General features: G+C 41.2%; 1 protein-coding gene across 3 annotated transcripts in view; it reads right to left on the reverse strand.

The window, feature by feature from the left end:
* Window positions 1-851: 851 nt before the first annotated feature.
* LDLRAD3 (low density lipoprotein receptor class A domain containing 3) overlaps window positions 852-25840 on the reverse strand; it is a 119774-nt gene continuing 94785 nt past the window's right edge. For 2 of the 3 annotated variants that reach the window (XM_083752287.1, XM_083752288.1), the window contains 2 exons: window positions 7702-8047; window positions 852-5538 (listed from right to left, as the gene is read on the reverse strand). In XM_083752287.1, the coding sequence (XP_083608413.1) occupies window positions 5277-5538; window positions 7702-8047 (608 nt within the window). In that variant the 3' untranslated portion in view covers window positions 852-5276. The remainder of the gene's footprint in view (window positions 5539-7701; window positions 8048-25840) is intronic. The other variant, XR_014567400.1, reaches the window with a different exon arrangement.

Raw genomic sequence — 25840 nt, forward strand, 5'->3', positions numbered from 1 at the left:
TCGCGCGCCTGGCGGGAGCTCCCGCCAGGCGCGCAAGGCTTGCGGACACTCGCTGGGGCTGCAGGCTGCTGCCCGCAAGCCTTGTGAGCCTGTGGGAACTCCCGCCGGGCTTGCAAGGCTTGCGGATAGCTTCCTGAAGCCTGGAGAGCGAGAGGGGTCGGTGCGCACCGATGCCTCTCGCTCTCCAGGCTTCAGCAAAAGCCTGCATTCGCACCATAGGACGCACACAGATTTCCCCTTCATTTTTGGAGGGGAAAAGTGCGTCCTATGGAGCGAAAAATACGGTATATAGCATGTCTTTGTTGCTGGCTGATTTGCTGCTATTGCTTTGCAATTTGCAGCTACTGTTTTGAAGGGGAGTGAAGAACACACACTCAAAAAAAGGTAACTTGTTAATATAACGTTTATTTCTATGAGGAGGAGTAATTCTGAGGGGTCAAACAAAAAATAATTAAAAAGTGTCAAAAAAGTTATTTTTATAATGACGAGGATAACATTGGGCTAAGAAACAATGTATGCAGTGTTATATTTGTTTTAAATGTCGCAATGGTTTTGCGGCTCCCAGTTGTTGTTTTTTCTTCGGAAACAGGTCCAAGTGGCTCTTTTTGTCTTAAAGGTTGCAGACCCCTGTCCTAGGCTCTGTGGTTTAACCCACAGCGCCACCCGCGTCCCACTTCTGAGACTACCAAGAGGCTAATCTAAGCCAAAGTTGGGAGAACCTTTAAAATGTATGATATGCTGGCCACAGCCTGCAGCAGTATCTGAAGATATGCTATGGTTTTATATATATATCATAATAGCCTCTTCTGCCCACAAACTTCAGATCTTTAAAAAAGGAGGGAAAAACTGAAGACGTATTCAAAAGCAGTTTAATGTTTCTCAGGACCACTACAACAAAGAAGAAACAGAGCACCGAAAAAACCCTCTAAATGTGGAGTTTCTACTAAGAATATAACTTACAAGACCTGCCGAATGACGGCCAATATCACTCTATGATCATATAAAGAGCTTAATTTGTAACCGGGGAGGGCATAATGGAGAAAGAACCTTCTCAAGAGGCAAGGAGTAAGATGCAGTGGCTGATAGTGGAGGCTCAGCTGCCTTAGGGCATGTCTGTACCAGATCTGTTTTATTTGCAAGATTTCTAGGGCACTTTTTAGCAACTGCTCCCAAAGTGATGTACAGACAATTCTATAAAGCCTGTGAAAATCACAATTTAAAGTTAATGTAAAACTAATACAGCCAATGGCTATCAATGAAACATTTTTATAAACACGAATCTCTATGATTTGACAGTGAAAATAGTACAAGGCTGTCTGCACATCAAGTTTCCTAGAACTGATCAATAATCTGCTTCCTATTTCCGCTGTATGGAACTTAAGTCCCTTTCAGATTTTAAAAAACGTCCATACAAATGGACACATACAGAGGGTGCACATAAGGAACCTAAACATAAGAGAGAAGGGCTGTAGCTTCCATTATATTTTTTTCCTATGTCCGATATGTTCTTTTGGGGGGGGAGCATTGAGTTTTCTGTGCTCCCCCTGTATTTTGAAGCTGTACAGCTCAGATATGTTTGCCATCTCATTTAATTAAGCTAAAGCCACGGCAAAACAGTGGGTGTCCATTCAGTGACAAAGCCTGACTTGCTCATGCAGCAGTTTCATCTTTAAAATAATGAGGGCAATTCCACAGATTTGAGACAAACTCAATATTTTAGTAACAGGCAATAAAAGCAATACGCAGCTAAAAATCAGAAGCTGCAACTTGATTGCCATTTTAATTTTTGCTGCCCAATATTAAGCTTCTTGTAGGGTAAAGTTTTGGTGAAGTTTTGAACTATTCGTTTGGAGATTATTTCTTGTAAACCACTTAGAGGATCGACTTACAATCAAGAGGTATATAAGCATTGTTAAATAAAATAACATGAATAAATACTCCATTTTCATTCCTGGGAACCAAAATACATTTCAATTATATACATCAGAGGTGGGCAGAAGGTAGATCAGTATCTATTGGTTGATTGCCAAGAAAACTCTTCCACACCATTAAATTAAGACTGCTGAAATGAGGGATATGGGGGTATAACCAGGAATGGATTTTTGTGTGAAGGGGGGAAGGACTGTGAACTCATCAGCTCAGTTCTGGGACTCAAAATAAGTCCCTGGGCTCAGCAGGTGCTCAGGAGCACCATGTTCTTTAATTCAATGTGTAAGCAGGGCTTTTTTCAGCTGGAACTTGCTGCAACTCAGTTCCGGCACCTCTCAGGTGAATGCCATTGCCATTATAAGAGAAGAAGGGGTGAGTGCTGGCACCTCTTTTTCTAGAAAAATAGCACTGAGTGTAAATCTTTTGTGCCCGACTCCAATGCGTGGATCTTGGGAGTTTTAGTAAAATGAAAAGTAGATCCTGCACACCTTAAGTCTGCTCACTCATGTTTTGCTGGATTGCATCCCTATTTGGAATGTGAACTTTTATTCCTGGAATATGCACTGCTCCACTGATAGAAATGAACATGTATTAGACTAGGGATGTGGAACCTGCACCCTTTCAAATGTTGTTGGAGTCCAAGTGCCATCAGACCCAGCCAGCAAAAAAAATAATCTGGTGGGTCAAAGGTTCCCCTTCCCTGTATTAGGCAAATACTATTGACTGGGATCTGAAATTCCTCGTGGTCATGGAGGCTTCAGGCTTGTGTTTTTTAAAGAGCTGCTCCTATGCCATCTCACACTGAAGGGACAAATATGTGAGAATGAATAGCAGACAGTAAGAAAATAAAAGAAAACTACACAAGGACTGCCCAAGCCCTTAGGTGCTAAAGTAGCTCTTTGGATCCTGGCTTATGTAAATAACTTTAGGAAGAATCTTAGCTAATGCACTGCAGGGGGGAAATGTACTATTTATGCATTACTATTTAAAATAAGGTTTAAAACCTCATTTTGTGTTAAATTCAGTTATGAAACATTCAAATTCTCAACACACTTCAAAAGTTATAGCCCCTTCAGGGGTTTAGTGTTACCACAATAGAGGGCATAATTTTAAGATATATGAATATGAAAATAAGGCTGCCTTTGAAGGAAATTTTAACATCTACCAAATGTGCACGGTTCCGAGACATGCTAGTGTATTTGTCCTGTTACCAAGCTGTTCCTTGGAGTGAGCTGGAAAAGCACACTATACTCCTATACTGCCCTACTTATACCTAGAATCATAATATGGTAGAGTTGAAAGAGATCCTGAGGATCATCTAGTCCAGGCTTCCTCAACCACAGCCCTTCAGATGTTTTTGAGGACTACAATTCCCATCATCCCTGGCCACTGGTCCTGCTAGCTTGGGATCATGGGAGTTGTAGGCCAAAAAACATCTGGCGGGATCTAGTCCAACCCCCTGCAAGGCAGGAATATACAGCTGCCCCATACAGGGATCAAACCTGCAACCTTGGCGTTATCAGCACCACACTCTAACCAACTGAGCTATCCAGGCTTATTCTTTCTTTTTCTTTTTTTAGTTTCCCAAGGGGAAAAAATTCCTTTCTTATTTTGACCTGTGGGGGGAGGGAGGGAGGGATGCAAACAGACAATTAAAAAAAGTATTTATTTCAGAAGTCCAAAACTAAATATTTCAACACAAATGTACAGCCTAAAGAAATGCATTGGGTAAAAGAGGAGACACTGCAGCCAATTAAATCCTATAAACACAGTATCTTGATTTCAGGGGCTGAATGATGCCCAAGTACTGATCATTTTAAAGACTGAGTCACACCATGCAGAAATGTGAGTGTCATGTGTACGCTGGTGTTTGCAGCGGTATGTGCTGTACAGGACAGCTGAATGTTTGCAAGCAGGCAAAGAAAAGAGCTCACATGCCCCTCCACTTTGCGTTTATGCCTGAAAATGCTGGTGCGAATGTAGCAAATGAAGCTTGCTGTATAGAGTGTGAATCATAATTTCATCCAGCAAACACCAAAGAGTGAATGTGATTTCTTTTTCCCCTGTATCAAAACAGTTGTAATTCATAGAGTATCAAAGTTATTTCCTGATGAGCTACAGCTCTGAAATTTGGTACCTGCATATTCCAAGGCACTTCAAATGATAAAAAAGGGAAAGGGGGTAAAAGAGAGAGGAAAATGTCACTTCACTCTCTTAAAATGGGAAATAAAGCATGCCTCTAACTGCAATCAGAAAGATTAATTTTGGCACACATGTAGCCTGAAACACCCTAAAATCTTGAGACGAGGACAGACATTCATATATCTATCAGAACAGGGGACTCAAAAGGAACCTCCAAATGGTCAAGCCCAGGCACAGGCAAACTCTGCCCTCCAGATATTTTGGGACTACAACTCCCATCATCCCTGACCACTGGTCCTGTTAGCTGGGGATAATGGAAGTTGTAGTCCCAAAACATATGGAGGGCGAGTTTGCCTATGCCTAGTTAAACCATTCCCACTCTGGATAGGAAGCTGAAATCCCAAGACACAGTAATTATCGCTACAAAACCCTGAAAGATAAACTTCTTAAGAGTCTGAAGCACTGGGGAAAAGGCTGACATAAAGTACTCTGTGACTACTAGATGAGTCTGCAGACTGGCTATTTTGACACCTAACCATCAAAACATGGACATAAAGCTGACCTCAAAATTCGGTTCCGTATTCCAGCACAAAGTAAGCAAGTCAAACTGAATGTAGCGTAGGTATGTTGGGCTGTTATAGCAGTTCTGCTTCCTCTTCAGGCTTGGATTCCCCTCCCCGCCCCCTTGTGGTGATTCCAGTAGCCCCCAGCAACACAGATCAATACTTGCATAATGCAAGTTTTGTATATTACATACATACTTACAAGACATAAATACACATTTTTAAAAAAATAAAGAAAAAACACATAGAGATGTTTTGAAATGTAGGTATAGATCTAGGCGCATGTGCATATATTATATTATATTCCGACACATGCACATAGTCAATACCCTTGAAATACCTTAAAAGCATGATGTGTTGCAGAAAGTCAAAAAGTTAAATCTGAACTGAAATTCCAGAACTGTTCCCAAACAAAACAAAACATTGGAGCTCAAAACAAAACATTGGAGACTAACGTGGCTGAGGCCACTGGTGTCATTCACATTCCCATGAGGCAAAGCTGTTAACGGTGTTTGCAAAGCCCCGGTTTCTTTCAGTGTGGAATGCGCTACAGAATCTCATTGTGTAGAAGAAGTCCAAGTGACCCTGGACTTCTTAGGTCCAGTCCAAGCCCAAGCAGTCGATCCACAAGAATCTTACTGTTTACAGCACTCTGACAGAATCTGAATTGATCAGAGAGTCACTCTGCTCAGCTGTAATTTCACATGGTGCGCCGCGAGAGTCCACACTGGCAGCGGTGCTTCTCGTCCGACTACTGTCCACAGTCCCTGGACTTCTTGCCCCTGTAGCATCTGTGCTTGCCACGCTCCCAGTCCGAGAGCGATATGGAGGGAGTTCTATATGACTCTGTGATTCTGATTCTGAGGAATAAGGAGGTGGAGGAAGATCAAACCACGGTGGTCTGCTGCAAGGTATAAATGAGACGGCAAATTACTAAAGGTACAAAGAGAACATGAAGTATCTGATTGTTGCTACACTGGTACCTTGGTTCTCAAATGACTTGGTACTCAAACACCTTGGTTCCCAAACACCAAAAACTTGGAAGCAAGTGTTCCAGTTTTCAAACGTTTTTCGGAAGCCAAATGTCCGATGCGGCTGTCGGCTATTGTTTCCCGGGTGCCTGAACCAATTAGAAGCCATGCCTTGGTTTCTGAACATTTTGGAAGTCAAACGTACTTCTGGAATGGATTAAGTTTGAGAACCAAGGTACCACTGTATACCAAGCACACTAACCTTATATGTACTGGAGAAAGGATACCTAGCTACATACATATATTATCTTAGTTGGCAAGCCAGATGTGTATTTGTTTATATACAAACTGTTTTCCATGCAGGAAAACTTGGTTCTGGCTATGCACAGCACAGATTGACTGACTCCTGTGACATTAAGACTTCCATGGAATGATTTTGCAAATCTTAAAAAACTATTTTGTAAAATGAAAAATTAAAAGTTTAAATGAATACATTTTAATATGTTTTTAAAAAGTGGACCACCTGCCAGAAAAATGGGGTTCAAGACAGATGGCTGAATCAGCATTCAAAGTGCTGTTAAGTACCATCTGTCCAATGGGGGGGGGGGAAGGAGTGAGAGTGAGAGCGCTGGGCTTACTTACTCTGTAGCATAACAAGAGAGGATAGCAAGTCCTATATAAATGTAGTTTTGTAAGCACTCCAACATGAATAATGCTTGGCATATATGTGGCAAGGAATATTTAGGACCTTCATTCTCCTGTTCCCCATCCCCCTATATGAAAATGGTAAATGAAATGCACAAGCTGATATTGGGCTACCGAACATTTCATTCTACATGATTCCGGCCATTCTTCCTAGCCCCAGGACAGCAATGAAGAAGAACTGGACTGCTGGCCTAAGTTCAAGGCATGCTGGAAATCTATCAACATTACAAAGCTGCTGCCTGCTGCCACCAATCACCACAATCACTACTGAAGCCATGACGGCCATGGTAGTAAAGCCAAGAAATGAACGGATTGGCTTCCTATTCCTACAAAGCACTGTTGTAGCCACATATCTCCCACAACAGACTGTGGGCAGATAATGTTTTTATTGGATCAGGGTCTGATGATGCAGCCGGCATGCCAGCGAGTTTCAAGAGCTACATTTTAAAATCTGGGAAATCCAAGGCAAATTTCAAAATAAATACATGAAGTCACTAATAAACTGTTAGTCAACACAATGAACTATGAACAAAGAATCCTACAGGCAAAGTCTTTTACAAAGTGAGTTTTCTTTCTTTTTTTTCCCTTTCTTGCACAATAAATGAGCTTTGTGTACTATCTCTTTCAGAGGCTCCAGATGACTTCTCTCAAGGTAGCACTTCCACACAGAGATGATGCATTCTCCTAAGGCACAAACCTAAGCATTTGTGTCGGGGAAATGCAGTTTCCTCTCCCACATGTGGGAATTGCGACTGTGAGTGCGCTTCAGAACAAGGTTTCAAGAACCCCATGGCACTTAGCGATGCCATTAATGGTGAATGACAATTCCCTGCCCCCTTCCTTGTGCGCAACCTTTTGAAAGTTTAATTTTGTTTTGAATTATTTATTCTTTAAAGGTTGAACACTCCCATACTGTACCATTTGAGTGCAAAAGTGCTTGTGTAGCCCCTTAAAGGAAAAATGGCGAACAGGAAGAAAAAGTAGATTCTGCCTCCCTCCCCACAACCTCTGGCAACCATGGCCTGCCATTATGCACATTTTAAAGAATACTTAGTGCTTTGAAAGTTCTGCACTCCCCATTTCCATCAAAAGTGCCTACGACTTCCTTGGTTAAAACAACAACAATGCACAACTCCACTATTATGATAAAACAGTCTTTCTCATTGTATTCTATAAAAGTGAAGTATTGTTTGTAGAAATAGCACTATATGCCAGCTGTGAGGAACTTTGGCTCTCCGGATGTTGCTGAACTGCAGCTCCCAAAAGATGGGAGTTCTAGTTCAGCAACACCCTATGTTCCCTATGCCACAGAAGTGATGGTGCCACAGAGTTTACAAGCGACAACTATTTTATACTGGACTAGTGCTGGGACGCATGCTTAGTGCACATACCTTTGGTCTAGGACAGCTTCTGAATAGGATGGTGGGGAGTCCAGGTCTGGTGGCCTGTGGTAGGCCTGGTTGGACATGTATTGGACCCCGTTGTTGACATTGTAGGTGACACTGCACTGGTGTGGGTGGTCGAGTACAACCAGTCGGGAGAGGAGGACGGGGTGCTGCAGTCGATGTACAGGAAGCGTCATGAGGTTGTTGCGCTTTCGCTGGTGGTGCAAAACCAAGGCGAGGAGGGCCACTACCAGCACAAAAATGGCAGAGCTGCCAATGACTGCATAGGTGATGCTGGGATAGAAGATTAGCTGAGGCTCCGAGGTCACATAATTCTGGTCGCTGCCAGCTTCTGCAAGGGAGAGGAAAGGAGAAAGAAAAAATTAGTCCCTGTGGAAGAGAAGCAGCACTTTTCTTCCCTAGCTATATTCTCTGGTAATGTACCGCTGGCTGGCTTCCCACCAAGTTTTCCTCCTCCTTGAGGAAGTGTGGAAAATGAGCTTATCAAGAACATATGCACCCAAAATGGAGACCAGCTGACTGAAATTGCACATTTCCTTTTGCCTGCCTCAGATGTTTCTGCTTTGTGCAGATGTGCTCCATGGCTGTGGAGGGAAAGAAAAGTCAACAGGAAAGACAAGAAGATTTATTTAGCCTTGTATCAGCACTTATGATTTAACTTTTTAGTAAACAGCTGAATGGAAAAAGTCACGTCCCGCTTCCATGTGGTAAGGCTTAAAACAGAATACGTCTTGCGTAAACCCCAATGCAATGCTAATCCAACTGACAAGCCCACAAAAATTACCAGCTGTCCACTCCCCCCCCCCCCAGCTTATCTGTGTGCAGAAAGAAGAGAAAACTTTTGTATAGCTTCCCAGCCTAATTGCCTGGAGGTGAATTTTCTGTGCTACAGGCAATCAGGTGTGCGACTATTTACAATTCTGTTAGCCATTGATTTTGACCATGCTGTGCCATCTCTCTTATCTTTCTCAAAACAAACAGTTTCATTGCAAATCTGAAACAAACATAAAGAAGATACACATCATTAATTGTTTCTTAGCAAAACCAAACACCTCTTAAAGAAAATGAAACCATCATAAAATATTAAATGAACCTTTTGCTTAGCACAATATTGTGTTGCGGCAATAGGAGAATCGGACTACCTGTTTATTTTGTTAAAGCCCTTTATGATGCTGGTAAGCAACAGGCCACATGATACCAATGATTAACATATCAGCTGGTATTAAACATCAAACGTTTCTATGGTTTTGTAAAGAATGAAAATGGTTTCTTAGAATTCAACACAAAGCTCTTTGCCCAAATATCCTAAAGCCAACATTTGCACTCCCTCTCTGTTTTAAATTTCAAAACAGCAACTCCTTACATTGTTAAACGCAGTCTGCACATTCCAGGGCAACTTCAAAAAATTCCCAGTAAAGAAAGATAGCAGATTTTAAATGTATTCAATTATTTAAAGCCAAACATTTATTCAAATAGTGCTTGCCTTGCTAGCTAAGAAAGAAATGAGACAATACGGTTAGGGAACACATACAGTAAGTCACACTGCTCCCTTGTGTGTCTGATTGAAAAAATGTGAAATAAGAGCCACTAATGGCCCTGTGGCATTTCATTACTGGTTGTTGTTTTTTAACCTGCTGCATATTGTGTCAAAACCTTCCTAAGGAACTCAGGATTACCTGATTGTGACATTCTCCTCTTTTAACTTGAAGCAAATTAAAATAAAGAAGCACCAATGTGAGGCACTCATCTCAGCAGAACTCAGTTTCTGCTATTGCTGCCTCCGGGCTTATTGCTTATACTCCCACCACCACCTGCTAAATTTGAAGAGGAAAAGGGGAAAGATAAAATGGAACAGGGTTTTAGACTGCCATCTAATGCTGCACAACTAGAGCCCTGTAAGGGTGGGGGATGAATTCACAAGTGCTGCTTTCTTTAGGGTGCTGCATCGTCACTTATTTCCAGCAAACTAGCATTACTTCCCAGTTCTGTCCAGTCTAGCCACTACATCATATATACATCTCTAGAAACAGGGGTATGGAAACAGCTGAATCCCTGTAACTCGAGTACAGTATTTGAGAAAAAGCAGCAAATCAGTTACTATTTTGCAAAAGGAATTAAGTCATGCACTTGCCCACACTATTAAGTAGACATCTTTTGCAGCAACCAGCTTGACCCAATATGATGGCAAGCAGAGGTGCATGAATTCTACCTGGATGCTGTGATCCAAGGAAGCAGAAGAGAGTGCCATAGCTACTTTGCTGCTGGAGCTCGAATGCTCCCATGCCTAGGATAGATAAGCACTAACAATTAGGATAGATCACCCGCTGGTTGAGTTTGATGTTCAGCAATGACTGGCACTGTCAGAACAGACAGCTATGAGTGATGATACGACAAGCAGTGTGTATACTGTGCATAAGAAAACCAGCGCACTGAATGTTATATGTATCAGGAATAGGTGGGATCAAATCCTCCTTCCACTATGAAACACACTGGAAGATTTTGGAAAATCACCATATCTCAACTCAGCTTCTTTCACAGGGTTGAAGATTTAAAAAGTAGTGGGGAGTAAAATTATTACAATAAAGCTAAATATCTTAGGACAACAGTTAGAAGAAAAATTGGCATATGATATGGTGCTATCAGTTGATGTTCACTATACCTGGAGTTGAGGTGAAAAATGGAGAACTAGTGGAACACTTCTTGTACTCACACCTGTCCCAGATACTAAATACAGCCCTCCCTAATTTGCACCACCCTTTTGCAACCCTGGGGAGGTCAGATCCACACCTGGAAAACAGACTGCTCTCACTCATTATGCCAGGGAGGTGGAAATAAGGCTGGAAGCTCGATTGCTCATAACACATTATGACACGGGGGTGGATATTCAGTTTACAATTTTAGAGAAATTTATGGCTTTTTAGTTCTGCTCTAATAACTTTCAGCAAATACTTATGCATCACAGATGAAGCTACAGAATTAAGTTTCCTGATAATGCAAAGGGAACATTTCTCTGTGAAGAGCCAGGTATGATGACACGGGGAGATTTAGAATACTGTTTGTTCTGTTTCATAACAATGGAGAGAGTGGACAAGCTGAATTAACTCAGATTCATGCGGCTTCCATTCTTCTCTGGTTTTCTTAGCAGGATCTATGTATTTTAACAGCACTAGGTAGAGATAGTTCATCAATGCCACTTTCGCCTATTAAACCTTATTAGCAGAAAACATGCTGAGTGTGCAGACTAGAAGCTTTGAGGATAAAAGTATATATAAAAGGCCCAAATAGTTATGGCTGAACAGAGGGATGGTAATGAAAAACATTACAGGGTGTACTCAAAGGACCGTTTTATTATCCATGAACAAATTACACCATCTTAAAATTATTAAAAAGGTCTAGGACCAATTGTATTAGGCCTCTTAAGACACTGGGAAATGGAGAGGCCATTACTTTGTCTCTCCTGAGCTTCTGCTCAGCCGAGCTGTTTCACACTTCATCAGGGCTAAAAGCTTTTGAAATACATAATCGGAGCAGGCATCTGCAGCTTTAATGAACACAAGTAACTGCCCATCTCCCAACAAAAGATACCACTTTGACATCACATTTAAATTCCAGCAGATTAAAATAAAAATAAAAATGTGGCAGGTGCAAAATCACCAAGCCTGCTGGTTAGCACACCCTGCTTGTACAGAACTCAGAGCTGCTGGATAAGAGCTCAGGGTGGCTCTGTGCTGCCCCATAGTCCTTAATTCTGTGCTGCCTCATAATTCAGTAAGACCATGTAAAGTGTGTGTCTATGTTCCAAGGGGAAAGCTTTCAGGACAGGTGTGTGAGAGTGGGGGTGAGGGTGTAGGCAGCTTCTGCTCAAAATCCCACCCCAGGTCCAGTTTGAATAACTCTGTGAGAATAACTTCAAACATAAACCAAAGGCTTCATGCACTGCATTCATCTTATTATCAGAATTAGATGGAAACAAGCTCTTTGTGAGTCCTGAATGTACAAGTTGCAGGTACTGATTAGGGCAGGCAACAGATATCCAAGAAGGGTATTTGAGAGGGTGCCTTGCTCAGCCACCTGTTGCAAAGCTCAGCTTATTATTTTAATAATGTGCTTGGTTGTATGGCGGATCTGTTTACCTTTCTCTTCTGGAAGTCCCTGTGGTCCTTTCCTTGATACAACTTGTAGAAAATGAGGTTCTGACACAGTGCTGTGGGCCCTGCACATCTGATAATGTTTAAAGCACCACTGGACTTATCTTTTCCATGAAAGGAGTACTGGAGTATGTGCAGCAAAATGCACTGTATGAGAACCCCAGACATTACAAGCTGAGTGAGGGACAGGGAGCTAATTTTGTTTGCCCCACCTTGGTAATTGCAAATAATCAAGCTAGCCCTATTTTCACCTTCAGGTCCCTAGTCAGAATCTGCTTGCCACTGGGCAAAGTGACTGGCAGAGGAAATGAAAGAAACTCTCAGGGTGTCTCTCTATTGCCACAAAGTGTAGAATTTTGAAGAAGTGAACCTGACCTCAAAAAACCCCTTAGGAAGGAGCCAGCATGTTTACTTGTCTCTGTGTACTTTACTGCTGATACAGATGCTCAATCCCCCTCTCAGTAGCAGTGCTGGTTAAGAGCTGATGGGTAAATGTAGGATTCTCTATCTTCCTTTTTTGCATTAGTAGCAGTGACAGCATAGTCATTGACATGGAGATGCATTATCTAGAGTGGCTTCCACCTCTTGGCATGCTGGAAAATGAGTAAAAGGCACAAGACATAAGTGTCATTGAGCCCCTCTTCCAACCATGTGAATGATGTGTGCACCTTAGTTTTCTTTAATATTATACAAGTGCTTACTATACCTATAGTAATTTGCTACTCTTGTTATCCAAGGCATTCCAGCAGAACGTAAGTCTAGCTATGCATGCACTTAGACTCTTTCTCTTTTATGTACCTGAACAGTGGCAGCCATGCACAAAAATCCATTTGGTACAGCAGCGTCTATAGCTGGTTGCCTCTGAAGGGTTGCCAGTATGGGTCGTCCTGTTAATTGTTTCCAGTATCTGGTATTCAGGTGCAAACTACATTTGTACATGAAGATCTGTAACCCCCATAAGGTGCCAGCCACCATCGTAACTGCTCAGAGAAAATGAGTCCAACTCAGTTCATCCCAGTGATAGTAGGCAGGCTAGACGAATATCTTGGGGATGGCTGCTAAACAGATTCATCAGTCTGGCTAAGCTGTGCTGGCTTTGAAAGTAGTTCTTCAGCCATCCACCTGCGAGAAGGAAGAGAGAACCTGCCTCTGTGCTGGGCAACATGCTTTTATAGCACTTGAGCTGCATCCTTCAGTGAGGGGCTGGGAGTGCTTGACCTCAAAGTGAAAGGTCACAGCACATGCATGAAAGGGATCTACAGTGGAGGTGTCTACCGACAGAGTTTTGGAACAAGACTCTCTGCTGTCTAAACATTGGAGATGAATCCTCTTTTCCATTTTACACAAGTAAACTGCTCTGGGACCAGTTTTGGCAGAAGACAATAGGTGCATATTTTAAATAAATAAGACAAAACAAAACATGTTGCTATCATGGCTAGTGGCTACTAAGAGAACTATCTTCCATAAATTTGTCTTATAAATTTATCTAATTGTTTTTATTCTTTATTTTATTTTACTAAGTGATTTATAAACTGTCTTTTGGGGCACAACTGCCAAAACCAGTGTACAGAATTCTGTATGAAGCATGATAACCTTCAAAACCAAATTAATTCTGCCCACTTTGAACTAAGCCACAGCAATTAAATTTTATCACAGCAATTAACAAGTAGGTAGAAGTGAAAATGGGATCTGTAAGACCAAGCTATATATAGTGTGAGGTTTTCAGAGTCAAAGGAATACTTTTCACAATCTATTGCCATCTGTTAATTTAGTCCTTAGCACACAGAACTTTTCTTTACAAAACTTGCGACACTACACAAGAACAGTGCTGGTGGCTGCATAGTTCATTTCAGCTATTGCTTAGCACTGCAGGACGACTGCACACTGACTCATCAGACAGAAGACCCAGAGTTTCACCTCTCACCTTCTCTCCTTTTTATTTCTTACAATGCTGGATAATTATCCAGAGCACCTCTCCTGTCCCAGTTTCAATGTGGGAAAAAGAAAGGACTGAAAAGGACGCAATCAGCAAAGTGAGAAAATAAGCCGAGAACACATGAATACTAAGTTCTAAAATTAATCTTAAGAGCTATAAAAAGGGATGGGCTTTGATAATATCAAGTGCTGTCCATGGTGTACAAAACGTTACAAAGCTTAAATGATTCATCACCTTAAAAGGTAGGCTAGGACAGCACAGTGCCTCTGGGACAATTCACACAACTATACCAGACCCTGATACTTGCAGCAAAAAGGTCATCCATGCTTGCTCGCTTGCCAACCCAGATGTGTGCATCTGCTGCAAAAGGATGCTGTCAGCTCAACATTGTGCAAACTGGTCTCTATGTAGGCTACCCAGAGAATGTCATGGCTGCCAGGTTTTGCACCTGGTTCTTTCAAGTTCAATGAACACTCTTTATTAATCAGTTGCAACCCACTGGTACAATTTCATTTGCAAAGCAAGTGTTTCTCAGTGAGGAACCCTGATAGTTGACCAACCTGCAGGGGCTTTCCAGATTTAATCTGGGATACAAACGCACCTTATAAGGCTAGCACAGTTTCTAATCTCATACATGTCTCATACAGGAGCAAGGAGAACAGCTTTAGGAGAAATTCAGTGGGCAGGAGGGGTGGGTGCTTAGCTGTTTCCTGCCCACCAATTCTCCAAATGCCTACTCTGGCCACCTGTAGCCCAGCCCTCTCTGCCAAGTCAAGTTCCAAGCCTGGCTTGGAAGAAGATGGCAATGAAGATAATCAGTGAGCATAGGAAGGCTTGAGTACCCCCAATTCCTGCATGTTGCATGTCCCTACAAATGCTATTCTCAACCCTGTGCTCTGTATCACTTCAGGAAACACACATTTGGAAATACGCATTTTCCAAGCTAGTATGCAGTTTGATTCTTGGGCTACAACAGGAAGCATGTCACTTCAAGTTCTGGTACCAACATTAAGCATACCAGAGAAAACATATTTGGTATTATCTAGAAACAGCAAATTAACTTATAGCAAGATACTGCATTAATACTGCAGGCTATTGGTTTGCATGGGAGGGAAAGCAGGGCGATAATAAGATTCCGTTATAATCCAAGGGTTTAATGAGCCTGCAGAGTCAGCTGCAGTTGGCAAGAAATACTGCTAGCTTAAGCGTGATTTAGATATACTGTAAAGTGTATTTTAATCCACTTTTAAATGTAGTGCAGTCATTCAAAGACTTTATTTTCAGGAAGTGGCAGTCTGAAAAACTGCTAGCACAACATCTATGTACTCCGCCATATTATTTTAATGAACACACAGTTGCTCTAAAGAAATGCTCAAGAGAAGAGATGCTGTCAGATAAGCAGTCCATATGGTTTAATTCTCTGATAGTGTCCAGAAGATTTAGAATATGCATGACCCTTTGACCAAGGCATAAAAATCAATCCCGAAAGCTGAAACAAAAAGGCCTGTTAGGTCATGCAGAGCATGTTCAGACATTATCTCCAACATCTAATCATTAGTATACTATTTATTATCTACATAGCTCCCACAAACAAGAGTTGTACAAAGACTCACTTCCCAATGCTGAAAGGCTGGAAGTAGCCCACACTGCATCCTTGCCCATGTCCCTCTCCAGTTCAGGTACCATCCAAAAGGGGAGATTCTACAGTTACCCTTAAAGCAGCAACTCCTTTACCCAAGAAGTTGCACCCACCCTGCCATTCACAAACTCATGAATTAGATCCCAATATACAGGTTGTGAAGTCAAAACTGTTTGCCAACTTCAGGTATATGCTAATAGGTAATATCACTAGTCAAGGGAGGAAGTTCATCAAACATCTTACACAATAACCAGGGGACAGAAAAGCAATATGGGCAACGCTGACTAGCCCTAAATCCACCAGATAATCTCAGGGAGTAGCAAATATTACTTTGGCCACAATGGAGCTTTAAAAGTTTAAAGATAACCTGAAGCACAGCTGAGGTTCCATGTTCTCCAAGCACAAACAAATGGTTATGCATTTCCTTCTCTATGCAGGCAAGTTTTATTCCTCACATAGTGTTCCCATGTACACTATTCTGTATTTATGGATTGTTTCAAACACAAGGAAATGTAAACCAATACGTATCAGTAATGCCCTATTAATATTGGCATAGTCACATTATCAATATTTCTCCTAGAAAAAGAAAAGAGGAGAGGGGAAGCAGCAAAAAATATTTCAAATCCATAGAAAGTATTGATGGTAATACAAAATAAAAAGCCATAAAGCAGACAGAAGAGAATTCAAACTGTGCTTTGTTGTGCCTCTATGGAAATGGATTGGCTAACTACTGAGTGTACTTCTTCCGTATGAATTTGTTGCAAGCATTGGTGATGCTGTGACTCTCACTGGTTGATTTAAGTGGTTGGTAACAAGTGTACTTCCCTTGTTTTCATATCTACCAGCTAAGGCACTATTATACATTTCTCTTTTTTCTAGTGTCAGAAGTAGGCAGGAAGAAGAATTTTGTTGGTCTACAATGAAAAGCAACCCAACCTAAATGTGAAGTTCCTGGACTTATACATGGATCAGAATGCAGTTATCAGTTGGACTGCCTGCTTCTCTGAATGTGTATCATTTGAAAAATATTTACAAAAATACCTATTTTATGGGAGAAGGCGTACACAGATGTGTGTTTTAGGGCGAAACGCATAGAAAAGAATACAAAAGCACAAACTCAAAGAGAGAAATTCATACAAGTTAGGAAGGAAATCCATACAAGTATGTTTTAGGGAATATGTGTACAATTTAAAAGCATTTCTTCTATGTGTCTTTTATTATTATTAATATCTGCAAACAGATTGAAACAGTACTGTAGCAGTAGCTGGCTAAGTATTAGAAATGCTTTCAAGCCAATGACTTGGTTTAGAATCCTTCTAGGTGTTGCCACCATCTATAAGTGCTGCAGTCTGCCTCCATTCTGACCAGTGCATGCAACAAATCAATCACTTTCGAACCCTGCCAGCAACCTGTGCCATCTGACCAATACTCTGTCGAAGTGAAACTCGCTCATTTTTTGTTATGGGAAAGAGGTAGGTGGCTAAGGTTGGCCTAACCCAGTCAACAGCAGATCCATTCCCATTTATTAATCATACATGGAATTCATGGAAGATAGACAATTCCATTCAAGCATAAGTCATCCCCCACTTTCTGAATGGATGCTACTAGATAAATTAGCAAATTCACCCAAGCACCTGCAAAGCTGTCACATCCCACTGACAAATGCAAAGAGTAGATACTCCAAATATTCCTCTATCAGCATGAATGCATTGAGAATTTCTGGCTACTGGCAGAGTAGTAAGGCCATTAACATGCCACCGATATGTGTGTATTCGAGTATAATTAATTATATACTGATAGCAAAGACAATTTTCTCTAATAGATTCTCATTTTGCTAGTTAAACACACAAATGACATATTAGAAAAAGGACTCATGTTTCTATCCATCTTGTCACAAGAAAGAGGACCCAGTGTTAGGTCAAGTTCAGAATGTCTTCCATTTAAACGGTAAAGGAATACAATACAGCAAGTGCTTGACATAAGTATTATCTCATCCCAGAGGTGATTTCATTAGACCACTTATACACAATTGGCAGTTCTATAAATTCTAAAACTTTACAAGCAAATCACAAGCACATAAAAATACTTGCCTTTTGAAACGATGTGCAAAGTTAACTTGGATTTCTTTTGTAGATTGATTCAGTGAAGCATGTCTGGCAGTAAATCAAGATATTACAATCCCTGGGACTCTATCCAAGCGCCTTATTCCCCATTTGATGTACACGTTGCATAAAGATTCAGTCTCACTTCAGCGAGTTTTTGCAGAAATAAATTAAGCAAAAGATTGCTTTAATTACAAAAAGGAGAAAACTGCTTCACTTGGCAGGAAGTTTCTTTTTTTAATTTTTTCTCCTCCCCACACCCCACCCCCATTAAAAAAACTATTCTTGACAGCAAATGCATGATTGAAGTGACCATATCAAGCTTGTCCACTTGTAGGGAAATGGGTTTCCCTTTTGGCCGTGAAATTAACTGGATACCATTGAAGACAAAATGCTCGACAGAGTGGATGGAACTTTGATTCAGTATGGCAAGACTTCTGTTGTATTGTTAATAGGAACAGATTCAAAACTACAACAGATCTGAACAACCTGTCACCCACCCATTCTGAACACTAAATATAATGGGGTTATATCAGTCATGATTTATTGAGCCCTTAATGGGCTGGGTTTGGCTTTGTGGGTCACAGTTTATATGGGCCTAATGGAGAAAAGCATTATATTAAAAAGTAGTATGAAATATATTCAACATGATAGTAAATCTTACATAGAACAGGTGCAAACCTACTGATAAGTCTTGTGGCATGCTCTCTGACCATTCCAGTGGTAACTTGGGGAGGAGATTCATTCAAGTCATATTTAAACAAGAGAAAATTGCCTAGTAGGAATGATTGGTGGAGAGTGCTCTAAGGTATACGTTTGCGGCATACTTATGTTTCGAATTCACTGCTAAATCCAGTTTAAAAGGTTAGGAATTATTAACACACAAGAGGAGAAAACCTTCACTCTGGCACATTCTTGGTTCAGGTTCAGTGTGTAGAATTAATACCAAGAAACTTAATAGGATTCTGCCTCGTAACTATGGTGTATTACTAAAGCCTAAGAAAAACATGTTCTCTCTTTTATGAAACCTTGTAATACCACGTTTATAAGACAGTGTCCAGTTTGAGGCATTTTATCTGAAGGAAAAATGGGTATGATGCTGCAAAGATGAATGTGCAATCAGTGCATGAGCAATTAAAGGGGAAATATCAAGAACTGTACAAAAATATTACAATTTTATTAAGATTGCAGAATTTAATTAATGAGATTGACAGATTGATCAATGCAAGTTTCTGCCCCACAATTAGTCACTAACCTTTCACTATGATGCATTATAAGTATGCACTAGTTTCCTGGCTTGGAGTGGTCATTGATTGAGCACGTCTCCTAGTGCTGCCCTTAAAATATGGTCACCTATGCTCTAGAGTCAGGAAACCCATCCAAAGTAGCTGAATGTTGTGAGATTCAGAGGAGAAAAAAAAAGAAGCACCTCTTCACAGTGCATATACTTATATTGACCCAGGATGTAAGGATAGTCAACAACTCAGATGCATTTACAAGGAGGTTAGACAAATTTGTGCAGAACATGGCTATCAATGGCTATTAGTCATGATGACTGTGTACTAGCTCCAGTATTGGAGTCAGTATGCCTCTGAATACCAGTTGCTGGAGAAGACAAGTGCTGTTACACTCATGTCCTGCTTTCTGGCTTTCCACTGGTATCTGGTTGGTCACTATGAAAATGGAATGCTGGACTAGATGGGCCTTTGGTCTGATCGAACAGAGCTCTTCCTGAGCAGTAAGAACAAGTCAATACTATGCCAGACTGAAATGGTTCTAGATAATTTGCTTACTGACCAGCCACCAAGTTGTCTATTACCTTGTCCAGAAAAGGGATATTCCTAACTGAGCTGCAGATATATGAAACATCAGGGTCCAGGAAAATCTTCTTCAGGTGGCAATGCACCTCCCACTTTTGTTCCTATGTGAGGCATTAACCACTTCCTGGACCCACCCAATCAATCCCTCCCAGCTAGAGCATAATAGTCATAATGGGCAAGCATAAGAGAGCATGTGCCCCTATCTTCACCACACACAAATCTATAATAGCATGTACTGGAATAAGTCATTTGCAAGGTTCTTTAACACAAATTTCTTGAAGCACTCCAAGAGCATACAAACCCACCACTGCAATGGTTTAATTATGCAGAGTTGGGAATATAAACTGGTGACCCTGTAGTAGTAAGTACTACCTATTGACTGACACCCTCTTGCTCCAGAAGTCTGTTTTTCCTGACTTAAAATGTACACGCAACAACTTTTGAGCTGAAATTCAGATCTGGATAGAAAGAACAGAGAGGCAGGGAATACGTATCCCCAATCCATTAAGATTTGAGCAATTTCATTACTTACCTCTCTGCAACTAGGCTCACCAGCACTTTCCTGATATATAAATCACATTGGACTTTGGATAAAGTTTCCACAGAATGATTTTAAAAAATATATAATTAAGGGTTCCTTCTGGTGTAGGACAACTGGCCAACCATGCTAGCATATCTTTTAATGCTGCACTGTTGATATCAGAAGATTCTTTACTCACAGCTGCATTTCACATGCACAAAAAGGTTGACACTTTTGTTTTTATATGCCACAAATGTTAAGTTTACCTGATTTTGAGAGAGCTTTACATTAAAATCATCAAGAAATGAGTGTATAAAAGTACAATAGCTACCAAGGGCACAGGCAATGATATATGGCTCCAAGGAACTCTGCTTGTGAAAAATGGAACATGAAATGTCATTTCCATATCCTGGCATACAGCTTATTTTCCTGGAAATTTTCTAATAGTTTTGAGGGGATTAAAACAAAAAAAGCAGCTTCTATAGCTAAGGCAGCTAAAAGTTTAATTAAATACAATTGCTTGCTGTGCTTGCCTTCCCAAACTGCCTCATGCATATTCATCACTGTAATTACAGTAGGAAAAAATCCCACAACTAATTATGCCATACTCCTTGTCTTCTACACATGCCTGGAATTTTTTTGCATAATTACTACTGAAATTAATTGCAAGTTAGTTAATTTTGCACTTTGTCCTTTCATGCTTATTTGAAATTTGGTGCCCCCTCCCCTGCCCAAGTCATACACAACGGTTTACACTAGAAAACAGTGAACGCCAATATACTCTCTAATTACTTGCAATAATAAGACACGTGCTTTGTTGCAAACTTCAACATAGTGCTCTCCATAAAATACATAGTGTTTGTAAGTCATGCTGTCGCTGGCCCTCTTGTTGAAATTCCTATAGTGCTCTACTGCTTGACTGACATGGCTTGAAACTACCTTGTTCTTCCCTCTGGGGAAGTATAGGATGTCATGGGAGAGGCTGCAACTCAAAAGGAAAACCATTGTCAGGATCTTTGGCTTTTGGTTGTATTTTTAACCTTTGGAGTTTACAAAAGGAAAGATAAGGAAGCTGCACCATCACCACTAAATCATTTGTAAGATGGAGGAAGATTTTATCAGGCTTGGCAGATGTTTAAAATGCATGCATGGTGCATGAAATTAAGAAGGCTGCATACGTCTTTAAAAATAATAATATTTTGGCAAAGTAATAAGAATAGATAAATAAGAGTAAAAATATGCACCCCACCATTCCATTGTAACTATCCAACCTCCCAAAATTTCAACACCTCCTGCGATGGTTTTCGTTTTAACAGTACAAGGCTGCATACCAACAATGAAAGATAGGTTTTTAGTTGTTTTGTATTTTTTCATCAGCAAGAGCCGTACTGTCACTGACCTGTGCTGGCAAGCCACATAAAACAAACCTGATGCAGTAAAATTGTTTGGTTGGGAACACACCTCCAATGCCATTAGCATCCCTGAGTACCATAAAGTCCAGCTACAAACATGTTTCAAGTCCTTTAACGACAAGAGTGGTCGCCCAAATGGAATGCCATGACGGGGAAACAAATGGGATTCTTAATGTACCAAGCAAACACTGATTCCTTGTCTTAAATAAAGTTTCTAAATGCAATGCAAATAGATACATTAGCAAGAACAGCTTGGGAATAGTTATAAATATAAAATGAGGTACATATTCACAGCACAGAGCCACCCATAAAATTCTTCTGTGAATCGGCTCTTTTAAGATTACATGGCTTGAATCCTAAGTTACTTTTCTCTTTATGCAAATGTGGGTTCTTGCAACTCCCCAATTTGCATCCCTTGCTCTATCCCACACCATTCACAAGGGTCTCCAAACTTGCTTGAGCCATGGGGACCACAGAGGGAATGCCCCATTTTGTGAGTGTAAATTAGGACCCAAGCCTTTTCATTTCCAAGCACACAGAACTGACAGAAACCGAAGACATCTCTGGGGCTCCTTATTTGCTCAAACAATTCATAACATATGGTAATGAAAATCTGTGTGTTCTTGGCAAGCTCAGCTGCAGCACTTGGCACAATGGTGCAAATGCCAGGCTCCGTGGGCTTCAGGAAGTCTACTGGAGCTGACACTGGTTGCTGGCATCTCTTTTTCTTTTAAAAAAGTCAAGCACCAAGCAGGGATGAAGTCACCCACCATCTTCATCTTCCCAGAATGCTCTGAGCCTAGAGTAGCAGGGCCCAGAGGCATTATGGTGAAATCTAGATGGCAGGTGATGCAGCCTCACTGGAGCTTTGTTTCACATTACTAGGGGTAGAGGGCAAAGGGCAACTGATGCAGGGGCTCCTCAAACCTGCTACTGTCCTTGATGTTTGGGACATCACAGTGGGCAGCTTCTATATGCCCCTATTCAAGTATTTTGTGCTACCTTTGAGTCATTATTTTTCTTCAGTAATGTTTTGGAGTTCAAGTCTTCATAAGATTATGTTAACTCAAACATTTATGCCAGCAGTTCTCCAACTTTGTCCCCCTTCACACCACTTTAAAATTGCTCAGGGAGGGGGCTGTTGGGGGGCAGGTTGGTGGACCACTGAATAAACCTTTCTTCTTCAAAATTGTCAAAACCAGCACTGTATTATGAAAATCATGGGAACCAAGCCAGGCTGCTAAGAAGGGCTACTTTAACTGTTACCAGGGAACTTGCAACTTATAAGGGAAATTAGACTACATCAGCATCATACTGCAAAAATCGCAGGCCCTAGACAAGGCTTTGTTAGCCTGTTTGATAGGTCCAGTTCTTGTTTTGACAAGAGGCCCACAGGGCACTGGGAGAGGGAGCAGCGTAATGTAGGTCTCAGTGAACAACCTGCTCTTTTAAATTCTGTGAGAGTGATGGCTTTCATACATCCAGGACCAGAGCACCTCTTCCTGGTTCTACCCCTTTTCTGGGGAATGGGAAGCCTTAAAAGGGGGCAGGCATCTGATTTGGAGCCTAGCACTCTCCATACTAACAAGGCCTGCAGGTACATTAGTAAGTTGACATGAGGATATGAGTCACTGGTATGGAGAGGGGCAGTTTCTCAGTGGGGGCTGGCTCCATAGGGATGGACTCCATAGGTCCTGATCTCAAGGCTTTGATCCTCAGGCTGCAGCTTAGGTCTAGTCACAATGCTGGAATGATAGATTGGAGCCTCTGAGTCAAGAGTTGCAACCCAGGCTGCTACATAGGGCAAGGGTCCTGACATCTGTCTCCAACGCCAGTGACAAATCCTATTGGACTTTCTTCCCTGGAGCCAAAGTTCAGGTTGTTACTCCAGCTGGGAGTCCTGACAAATGGTCTCAATCTCCATTGTCAGGAAAACAACAACAATCAAGTGCAGGGTCAATTACAATTGCTCTAGATGGTTCCACAACATCTGCATGGGCCATCTGAGTAGAGCTCACAGAGTGCTTTGGATAACCCCTTCTTATCCAGTTTTTGGGCATATCCAGAGAAATGCTGTAATCTTTCCAGTGATATAAGCTCTGCTTGCTCACTCATTCAAATGCGGCTGTGGGCTCTATTCAGCCAGAAGTAGTTGCAGGAAAACGTATGAAAAAAACACCAGTTGCACTCTTTCCTTCCTCACCCCTGCTTACCCTCAGAAAGAATAACCACCTGTCACTGTATTTTTAGAACTATCCTGGGGTGTTACACTGTCTAGACAAAAAACAAAGACCGGAATACATAATAGTTTTTCATTGTCAACAGCTTTTATCTAGTTGCTCCTATGGGGACTTTTGCCCATAAATCAGGTTCCTGTGGAGTGAAAATCATGCCTTACAGAACAAGAGTCGAGGATGAGCTCTCCACAATTGGAACTACAGAATGCTTGCTTGCTTTCACAATTCGGCATCCTGACTTGACCCAGAAGGAAAAGGCATCAGAAATGATCTGAATATGCCACTCATCCTCCCCCCCAACTCTGTTACACACAGGTAAGCAGCTACTATTATGACTACAACAGTGTTATTTTTCATTCACAAAGTGCTTTACAATTTTAGCTTTAACCCTCACAACCCTCACAACAACAGATTTTATTTTTAAGCTGCAGTTGCATTAGAAACTCACACAATACCCTGCAATGAGTGCACAGCAGAAAGGTTTGAAATTGTGTTGACTAAGTTGAAGGGTCAACCATTTATCTCTGAATCCAACTGGTTCTCTCTGCTCTCCCAGGCGCTATACAGGGAGCTCCTTTTACAATGCTTATTAACAACAACTTAACTTTTCTTACATGAAGCAAATCATTTCATCAGGATAATCTCTGGCTGTCTTTCCCAAACTGGTGCTCTTCGGTTGTGTTTGGACTACAACTATAATCATTGGCCATACTGCCTGCCTGGGGTTCATGAGAGTTGGATGCCCAAACACCTGTAGGGACAAGGTTGGGAAAGTCTCATCTATGGCTTTCTCTACTATAAGCTTATCCCACACTTGGGGTGATTCAAGTACAACTTGGACCAGGGGTCAGCAAACTTTTTCAGCAGGGGGACAGTCCACTGTCCCTCAGATCTTGTAGGGGGCCGGACTGTCTGTCTGTTTGTCTGGATATCTATCTATCTGTCTATCATCTATCTATCTATCATCTATCTATCTATCTATCATCTATCTATCTATCTATCTATCTATCTATCTATCTATCTATCTATCTATCATCTATCTACCATTTATCTATCTATCATCTATCTATCTATCATCTATCTATATCAGAAATGAACAAATTCCTAAGCCCCACAAATAACCCAGAGATACATTTTAAATAAAAAAGAGGCATTCTACTCATGTAAAAACACCAGGCAGGCCCACAAATAACTCAGAGATGCATTTTAAATAAAAGGACACATTCTACTCATGTAAAAACACGCTGATTCCCAGACCATCCACGGGCCAGATTTAGAAGGCGATTGGGCCAGATCCAGCCCCCGGGCCTTAGTTTGCCTACCCATGACTTGGACGGTACATACTCACACCATTTGCCCTTATACATTATTGTTATGAACTAGAAAGTAATCACCTGAATACTGCTTTTCCAAGAGCATCAGGCCAAACAAAGGGGAGATGCTTAGAAAAACGAAGTTTCCCTTACTTGCCTAATTCAGACCGGGAAGACTGGAAAACCTGGGAAACTTTGTCCTATGGTAGATCAAAGTGAGCTAAAATAACCCCCAGCTCATCTGGCTCTTGCCTTCTACTACTCCAATAATTCCTGTTGCCTCAGACACTCCTGCCATATAATGACTTAAGCTTCATTCTAATATAAAGAAGGTACTGTGCAGAGAGAGAGATCCCCTGACAGTAATGTGGGAAGAAGCCATTACTGAATTGAGTAAGTGAGGCTCAGTGGAGTGTGTGGCTTTTCGTGAAAAGGTATGATAGTGACATCTTTCCACTGTGATTTTTTAAAATCAAGTAGAAATGTGAAGATATATGTGATTCTCTGACCATTCAAAAAGAAGTCACATAGCCAAATCAGATTTGCTAGATAGTGTAGGAATATTGCTACCAATTTGCTGTATCAATGGAGAGACGGCTGCAGCTCAGTGGTAGAGCATCTGCTTTGCACGCACAGTGTCCCAGGTTCAATTCCCAGCATCTCTAATGACGGCTGGAAGAGAACTCTGCCTGGAATCCTAGAGAGCTGCTGCCAGTCAGTGAAGACATTGCTAAACTAGATAGACCAATGGGCTGACTCAATATAAGGCAGCTTCCTATGTTTCATTAGCAGTGGTGAGCCAATGGGGAATGAATAAGCAATGAGCAGGCACACCCAAAAGTGTATACATGAAGGTGGTGGGTAGGAACATTTCAGCGCCCGCAAACAGCTCCATTTAAACAGGTTAATGTTGGGTGCTCCTTTATAGCCATTTAATACCAGAATATAAGTTCAAGTTACCATATTTGATTATAAAAGGGTAGTTTTATGCCTTTCT

The sequence above is a fragment of the Podarcis gaigeae genome, assembly GCF_964106915.1.
Source record: "Podarcis gaigeae genome assembly, chromosome: 1".
NCBI classification, from domain to species: domain Eukaryota; kingdom Metazoa; phylum Chordata; class Lepidosauria; order Squamata; family Lacertidae; genus Podarcis; species Podarcis gaigeae.